Genomic DNA, 8,750 nt, shown 5'->3' with positions numbered 1-8,750 from the left:
TATTTCCAATTCTTTTGGCATTTTTTAGAATAGGATTTTTCCCCCTGATTTTTGGAGGACGGAGGACACTTTATTTTATTTTATTTTATTTTATTTTATTTTATTTTATTTTCGGATGTTTATATTTCTTTGGGGCCTTTATTTTGAATTCATATACACTTCTGATTCTGATGGACTTTTATTTTAAAGTCTTGATGCTGTTTCTGCTGCTTCCTGCTTCATGTTTGCTTTCTCGTGACAGATCCTATGACATTTGGATTGTGGATACAAACACCAGCAGGTTAGAAAAAAACACGCACATTTGATTTGAATGGCTTTCTTAATACAACTACTGTGCAAAATTAATATCAAAACCTACGCGTTAAACAATTTAAAGGATTGGTTCACTTTAAAATGATAATTATCCCCAAGCTTTACTCACCCTCAAGCCATCCACTTCTGTAAAGTTGGTTTTATATTCGCACATTCGGACTTCTGATAAATTCAGACTTTCCAATAAATGTGCAATAAATTGATGTTTGCGAATTTTAAGCAGCGACATGATATTGACAACCAACGATTGTCAACTTACAACATTTTTCACAGTCGATCAAAATAGGCAAGTATTGTTTTAATGTCATATTTACTTGTGAATGTCCACTGTAACGTTAGTGTGATTGACAAGGCTATTGAATACGGATATCCGAATGTGCGAATATAAAAACCAACTTTACCGAAGTAAGCCATAGGTGTATATGACTTTCTTTTTCTGATGAACACAATCAGAGAAATATTAATAAATATCCTGATGCATCTGAGCTTTATAATGGCAGTTAACGGGAAACAATGAATGAGCTGAAGAAAGAGCATCCATCCTCCGGAGGGTTAATAAAGGCCTTTTGAAGCGAAGCGATGCGTTTCTGTATTTAAAAAAAAAAAATAAAAAAAAATCCATATTTAACAATTAACTAAAATATCTAGCTTCCGGCTTTCGCCTTCAAAAAGCGTATGGGTTTCCTGTAGACAAACAATGCAGAATGCGCGAGTTTTATGCCGGGAAAACGCTTAACATGGCTTAATGTGCTAAGAAGACAGTGTTATTAACAGACCAAACTCAGTGAACATACTAATAAACAGTCCTGGTGCCAGGACATTTTAGCAGGGCGGGCTACCCCTTCTGCCCAGGGGGGCACATCTAGCGTGAGTGTCAGTGGGCGTTTGGTATCGATATAATTTAATTTTGCCTATAAAACAAAGTGATTAGTATTACTAATTATGTCACTATTCGCAAAGAAGAAAGATGTATTATGATTTTGCACTGGGCCGATGCCATCAGAACTGATTCAAACTTTACACAAACATTTTTTTAAAAGTCAGGATTAAAATAAGATGAACAAACGTTATAAACGCATTCTATAATAAATAAAATAACACCAACCTGCTAGAAGCTGGAGTTTGCGGCGCTTATAAGCGTAAGTATACTCTCTTTGAACCTTCTCAGTAGAGTCGTAGCTACTAGGAGACAAATCTCCACCAACCTGTACCATCAAAGGGCTCGCACACCGGACGCGAAGCTCAGCGCCGCGCCGCATTGTTTTCTATTGTTTTCCAAGTCGTAGCTGGGCGCCGCGGACAGGCGCCGAATGTCGACGATAGAAAACACTCATAGAAAACAATGCGTTCGAATTTTAAAGACGTGTCGCGGCGCTGAGCTTCGCGTCCGGTGTGCGAGCCCCTTCAGTCCTACAGTCATGTCACATTTTTGCCTGATATTTTTTTAGTGGTTATGGTATGATTAAAACTCGATTCAATTTAAAATGAATAACGTTGTGTTTTTTGTTTTTAATTAAAGTTACAAATCACATTTTATGTCACACTGTACTTATTTAATTACGTTTTTACGTTATCTTCTGCCAGGCTTGGGAAAGGGTGAGCTTGAGATCATCGCAGGGTGGGCTAAGCCCCCCCTTGACGCCTGACCTGCTAATAAACCATACTATGTACACCAGCAGATGAGCCCAGAATATGATTGGTTGTGTTTTCCTCCCAAAGAAAATCGTTAAAAAGAAAATTAAAAAAATTAATTAAAAAAAATCTATGGGGTATTTTGAGCTGAAACTTAACAGACACATTCAGGAGACACCTTAGACTTATATTACATCTTGTGAAAAAGCATTCTTGGGCACCTTTAAATGCCACTGTCTTTTACATCAAGCCACGTTAAAGGATTGGTTCACTTTCAAATAAACTTTTCCTGATAATTTACTCACCCGCATGTCATCCAAGATGTTCATGTCTTTCTTTCTTCAGTCAAAAAGAAATTTCTATGGAGAAAGACACTTCTTTACATAGTCCACGTGTAGTATGCCATCTCTTTGCAGGGGATAACTGGATCATGCCTACCAGTCAAACCTTAAAGGATTAGTTCACTTTTAAATAAAATGTTCCTGATAATTTACTCACCCCCATGTCATTCAAGATGTTCATGTCTTTATTTCTTCAGTCGAAAAAAAATTAAGGTTTTTGATGAAAACATTCCAGGATTATTCTCCCTATAGTGGACTTCAATGGCCTCCAAACGGTTGAAGGTCAAAATTACAGTTTCAGTGCAGCTTCAAAGGGCTTTAATGGTCCCGGTTTTCGTGGTTTTTTGAAGCTTTGATTGTGTTTATAGTGTGCAATATAACATGTGTTCATGTTTCGCGTGTAAAAAAACACAGTATTTTTCACATAATTTACTTATCTGTATACCGCTGTTTCCACTGTCATAAAAACGGGCTGATGACTTCCTTGTTCTATGAAGTCCCTCCTTCAGAAATACATAACGAGTTCTGATTGTGCCAGCGGTTCCTGTGTTGTGATTCGACAGCAGTTTAGCGCATCTTGCCCGGAAAAGTCACGCCTCTTACCATAATGTGGAGATGCACGCGCTCAGTGTTATTGTAAACATATCTTTAATTTTACCCTATCAATTTGAGCCGGAATCAGACCCGGTGATTGGACTGCGGGATGAAAATAACAGCGTTTCGACGACATGGCGACAAACACACTCTACAAACGCAACTCTTGTGTATTCCTGTGGGCGGAGGTTAGTCAAAAAACTGTTTTAGTGACGTCATTAAAGAAGGAAGTAGAGGGATGTAGTCCAAACTGGCCGTTTGATGTAGGCGACTTCTGTTAAATAAAATATCTCGCTTGGCATTGAACTTTGAGCTTTAAAATTTTACAGATTTTATTTATACTCTAATAACAACATTACACACTAACTAAAGTTTGAAACATGGGATCACGAAGAACGGGACCTTTAAACGATACTAGACGAGGAATAAGGGTCTTATCTAGTGAAACGATCGATCATTTAAAAAAAAAAAATACAAATGTATATGCTTTATACAAACAGATGATCGCCTTCCAAGTGCTTCCGCCAAAACTGCACTTTTGTATTCTTCAAAAAGCTTACGCTGTATATCCTACACCTTCCCTATTCTACTTACGGGGAAAAAATGGAACTGGCGCTGCGTTCGTTCCGTAAGTAGAATAGGGAAGTCCACTATAAGGAGAATAATCCTGGAATGTTTTCATCAAAAACCTAAATTTATTTTCAACTGAAGAAAGAAAGACATGAACATCTTGAATGACATGGAGGTAAGTAAATTATCAGGAAAAGTTTATTTGAAAGTGGACTAATCCTTTAAGCGTTTTCTTTATGGGAGGAAAATGCTTAATTAAACGTGTTGCATTCATATTCTGGGCTCATCTGCTTTTCTGTACATAGCATGCTTTATTAGTTTAAGTTTAGTTTGTTAATAACACTGTCTTAGTAAATTAAACCACGTTAAGCTTTTCACGTTAAACGTCTTAAAACGTCCCAAGTTCTGCATGCACCTCACGGGAGGGTACAGTCATTTATGCTGAGAAAAGAGGTTAATATAAATCTCTGCAGGTACCCTACAACATCGATGTTTAAAATACACAAAAATGTATAAAAGAATGAATTGCTGAATTACTTCTAAATAGATTTGATATTATACATATTAGAGAATTTTCTGTCTTATACGGCACTTTTATTATTTTAAGTTTCTGTTCTGTTCTGCCAAATTATTTATCACCATTAATGAACCCCACAAAGAATATTATATCATTTTTAAACAGTACTTGGAGGTGCAATTCTTGGCATGTAACGTTATGCAGAACTCGGCAACGTAAATGCGTATTGTATTAATTAATACCTTTAATAGCATTTATGGGCATTTGTCATGGAAGTGCTATGATATTTCTTTAAGTACCTGAAGTAGAAGTAGTATGTAAATTAATATAAAATGTAAAAGTATCTTGACGTAGAATACAATGTAAATGTAGGCCTATAAAGTATATGAAATGGTAATCATTCAATGTCAATGGTATGTATATAATGTATACAGACACCATATTATACCATGGTAAAATACTTTTTCGTAAAGCTTATTGAGTAATCAACTGATTTAAAAAGTATCTTCCAGGTGTGCAATAATGGCAAGCAACAAATTTCAAATCGTGGTACAGGGAGAAGCATCAGAAACTGATTCGGATGATGAAGTGTACATCACCTCTGCCCCTCCTGTCCATGCGTTATCATCATCATCATCAGGGATGAAGGTGGCAGGAGAGGCACCCGAGACCGACAGCGAGGATGAGGAGGAGAGAGCGCGCAGACTGGCCTCTGAAAGCCAACAACAGATGCTCCGCAAAGATCTTCCTCCGCTCATCGTGATCAGAAACACACCTGCGACGGTGTGCGGACAGGAGGACAGTTTGTCGCCTGTGTCCAGACCTGAGTCAGGTCGTTTTAACACGTTACTCCAGCAGAAACTGCAGGAGAGCAATGCACGATTGTGCACTGATGTCAATCAAAGCCTGAAACAGGTGTATCAGAACGCTGCGAGGGACATAAGACAGGCCACCGCTCATCTGAACAACTCTCAGACAAGCATCATCAACGCGTCCCACAGCATTAGACTCATTCTAGAGGACCTGAAGTCAGTGTCTGAGAAGATCGACATCATTACGAGCTGTCATCTGCTGCCGGACATCACCATGCCTAACCCGGTGTCTGGACAATCTTAATCAAATGTTTGAGAGTAAGTTGAGACAGTTGCATTTAAATGACAACTGTTGCGTATTGGTTAATATGGGCATGTTGTTGGCCTGTTGAAGGTCCAATATAAGCAAAAACAAAAATGTCTTGTATGCTACATGAAGAATGGAACGTGTTATTAGCCTATTGACCACAACATGGTCATGATTATCAGTGATCATCCAAATTAATAACATGGAAATTAGTTTGGGCTGATTTGCTGAATGCACTGAGGAAATAAAGAAAATAAATTATGTAAGTATATAAAAAAAGGTTAACTTGTCTGTTGTGTAAACTAAATTCTCTTCTTTTTTTAACATACAGGTTGAAAGTATCAATGTATATAGGAAAGTCTATGATTTAGGGAATGTAACTAGTCAGCATTTGTTTTAATTTATCTTAGTTATTGAAGTAAAAAAGAAAAATAATAAAATTTCAGTAACATTAATAATGTATAATGTTGGTCATAAACTGTGTAGCAATATAATATATTAAATATAGCATTTTTTACATACAGAGATGTATATCTGCATAAAGTAAAGTATCTATTTAGGGGTTGCAAATAGTCACCATTTCTTTAAATTTTTATTTTAGGTTCACAATTTTTAATCCCCTATTGGCTTTTTAGCAGTGTATATATATATATATATATATATATATATATATATATATATATATATATATATATATATATATATATATATATATATACACAAACAGTATACACCGATCAGGCATAACATTATGAGCACTGACAGGTGAAGTGAATAACACTGATTATCTCTGTTAGTGGGTGGGATATATTAGGCAGCAAGTGAACATTTTGTCCTCAAACTTTGTGTTAGAAGCAGGAAAAATGGGCAAGCATAAGGATTTGAGTGAGCTTGACAAGGGCCAAATTGTGATGGCTAGACGACTGGGTCAGAGCATCTCAAAAACTGCAGCTCTTGTGGGATGTTCCCGGTCTGCAGTGGTCAGTATCTATCAAAAGTGGTCCAAGGAAGGAACAGTGGTGAACCGGCGACAGGGTCATGGGCGGCCAAGGCTCATTGATGCACGTGGGGAGCGAAGGCTGGCCTGTGTGGTCCGATCCAACAGACGAGCTACTGTAGCTCAGACTGCTCGAGAAGTTAATGCTGGTTCTGATAGAAAGGTGTCAGAATACACTGTGCATCTCAGTTTGATGCGTATGGGGCTACATAGCCACAGACCATCAGGGTGCCCATGCTGACCCCTGTCCATCACTGAAAGCGCCAACAGTGGGCACATGAGCATCAGAACTGGACCACGGAGCAAGAGAAGAAGGTGGCCTGGTCTGGTCCATGTGGAAGTTACTTTGACACGTACCACCTACCTAAACATTGTTGCAGACCATGTACACCCTTTCATGGAAACGCTATTCCCTGGTGACTGTGGCTTCTTTCAGCAGGATAATACGGCTGACACAAAGCAAAAATGGTTCAGGAATGGTTTGAGGAGCACAACGAGTTTGAGGTGTCGACTTGGCCTCCAAATTCCCCAGATCTCAATCCAATCGAGCATCTGTGGGATGTGCTGAACAAACAAGTCAGATCCATGGAGGCCCCACCTCACAACTTAGAGGACTTAAATGGATCTGCTGCTAACATCTTGGTGCAGATACCACAGCACACCTTCAGGGGTCTAGTGGAGTCCATGCCTCGACGGGTCAGGGCTGTTTTGGCAGTAAAAGGGGGACCAACACAATATTAGGAAGGTGGTCATAATGTTATGCCTGATCTGTGTGTGTGTGTATATATATATATATATATAACTAAACCATGTCACACTGAAGGTCACTGTTGTTACTACTTGTCAAATTGCCAAATATGAATTTAATTTGTTTCTACCTGCTGCATATTTTGCAACAGAAGATACTTTTTTAGCCCTTTAGCTATAAAATTGTCACACACATACATGCACAAAAAAAAAATCACTCATTGACTGATTTTGTTTAGAAACTTTATTGAAACATACAGGTATGTGGATTAGCCACTGGAGAGAAGTTCCAGTGCTGCCATTTTGGAAATGTATAAATTTATTATGAGTGGAGAGCATGAAAGCTTCATAGCACCACCTTGATCGGAATAATCACATAAAGGAAATGCAACAGATACATATGCCCATTTTTCAAAGGACTTTTTCCATCATATCTGCTGCATACACTTTGAAACACCTACAGCTAAGTTTGAAAGGCACTCTGATGACAGTTTCACCTACTCCAGTGATACATTTGTAACAATCTCTGGTGTACCTATGACTAAATCACTAAACCTGTGTTTCTAAACATGAATAAGGCACTGTCTATAAGATTGGCAACACTTTGTCTTATTCTATAAAGCTTATCTTTTCACTATACATTTATTTTCAGACACAATCTTAATCTATTTTTTTTTTTAAAGGATACTGATGCTGCACCTTGATTAGAGTTGTGCAAATATGAAGCAATGATTCTTAAAGCGATATAAATAAACCTTTGAGAAATGCTTTGATGGACAGTAATAGTATCAAAAGTAGTTAGTTTTCAGACGCTCCCTACAGGCAATCCTGCACATAACACTCACACGTATGAACTCTCTCGCGCTCATGTGCACGGTTTTCTTTCACAGAGGCACACCAGTGCAAAGAGACGCGCAACGGATGTGCAAACACTTTGTCCTACGCAGACACATTCAGAAATAAGACACGCTACATGTCGAAGCTCACACATACAGAAATAAAGTTACAAGATGTGATTAGTAGAGCTATTGCAGCTGGCAGTAACGTATAATGATAAAAAAAAAATGTTGTTATCTGAATTATACGGAAGAGGATTAGGGCCAAGCAATAATAAAAAATAAAACCATCTCGAGATTAAAGTTGTTAAATTTCGAGAAAAAACTCAAAAATGTTGAGAATAAAGTCATTAAATTACGAGAAAAAAGTTAAATTATGAGAACAAATTCGTAATTTAACGAATTTGTTCTCGTAATTTAATGACTTTATTCTCATAATTTAACGAGTTTATTCTCAACATTTTATCTCGACTTTTTTTCTCGAAATTTAACAACATTTTTCTCATAATTTAACGAATTTGTTCTCGTAATTTAACGACTTTTTTCTCGTAATTTAACGACTTTTTTCTCGTAATTTAACGACTTTTTTCTTGTAATTTAATGAGTTTATTCTCAACATTTTATCTCGACTTTTTTCTTGAAATTTAATGACATTTTTCTCATAATTTAACGAATTTGTTCTCGTAATTTAACGACTTTTTTCTCGTAATTTAACGAGTTTATTCTCAACATTTTATCTCGACTTTTTACTTGAAATTTAATGACATTTTTCTCATAATTTAACGAATTTGTTCTCGTAATTTAACAACGTTTTCCACGTAATTTAACAACTTTTTTCTCGTAATTTAACGAATTTGTTCTCGTAATTTAATGACTTTATTCTCATAATTTAATGAGTTTATTCTCAACATTTTATCTCGACTTTTTTTCTCGAAATTTAACATTTTTCTCATAATTTAACGAATTTGTTCTCGTAATTTAACGACTTTTTTCTTGTAATTTAACGACTTTTTTCTTGTAATTTAATGAGTTTATTCTCAACATTTTATCTCGACTTTTTTCTTGAAATTTAATGAAATTTTTCT

General features: G+C 36.7%; 1 protein-coding gene across 2 annotated transcripts; it reads left to right on the top strand.

Moving 5' to 3' along the window:
* The first annotated feature begins 126 nt into the window (after window positions 1-126).
* On the top strand, window positions 127-5,364 carry bloc1s3 (biogenesis of lysosomal organelles complex-1, subunit 3). Of its 2 annotated transcripts, none has more exons than XM_048162163.1 (2): window positions 127-280; window positions 4,479-5,364. In XM_048162163.1, exons 1-2 carry the CDS (start codon window positions 171-173, stop codon window positions 5,080-5,082), a joined length of 714 nt encoding a protein of 237 aa, XP_048018120.1. In that variant the 5' UTR covers window positions 127-170; the 3' UTR covers window positions 5,083-5,364. The 2 variants fall into 2 exon arrangements, with proteins under 2 accessions (XP_048018120.1, XP_048018121.1); XM_048162164.1 differs by having other exon boundaries at window positions 164-280; window positions 4,469-5,364.
* Window positions 5,365-8,750: the final 3,386 nt, after the last annotated feature.

Source organism: Megalobrama amblycephala, linkage group LG16 (genome assembly GCF_018812025.1).
Source record: "Megalobrama amblycephala isolate DHTTF-2021 linkage group LG16, ASM1881202v1, whole genome shotgun sequence".
Classification (NCBI taxonomy): domain Eukaryota; kingdom Metazoa; phylum Chordata; class Actinopteri; order Cypriniformes; family Xenocyprididae; genus Megalobrama; species Megalobrama amblycephala.
Note: the sequence above shows the minus strand (reverse complement) of the source record. Positions and strands in the feature narration are given on the sequence as shown.

Coding starts and splice junctions, on each gene's coding strand:
- bloc1s3 (XM_048162163.1), top strand. CDS start 171: ATGGACTTTTATTTTAAAGTCTTGATGCTGTTTCTGCTGCTTCCTGCT. Junction 281..4,478: donor GTGGATACAAACACCAGCAG/GTTAGAAAAAAA, acceptor AGTATCTTCCAG/GTGTGCAATAATGGCAAGCA.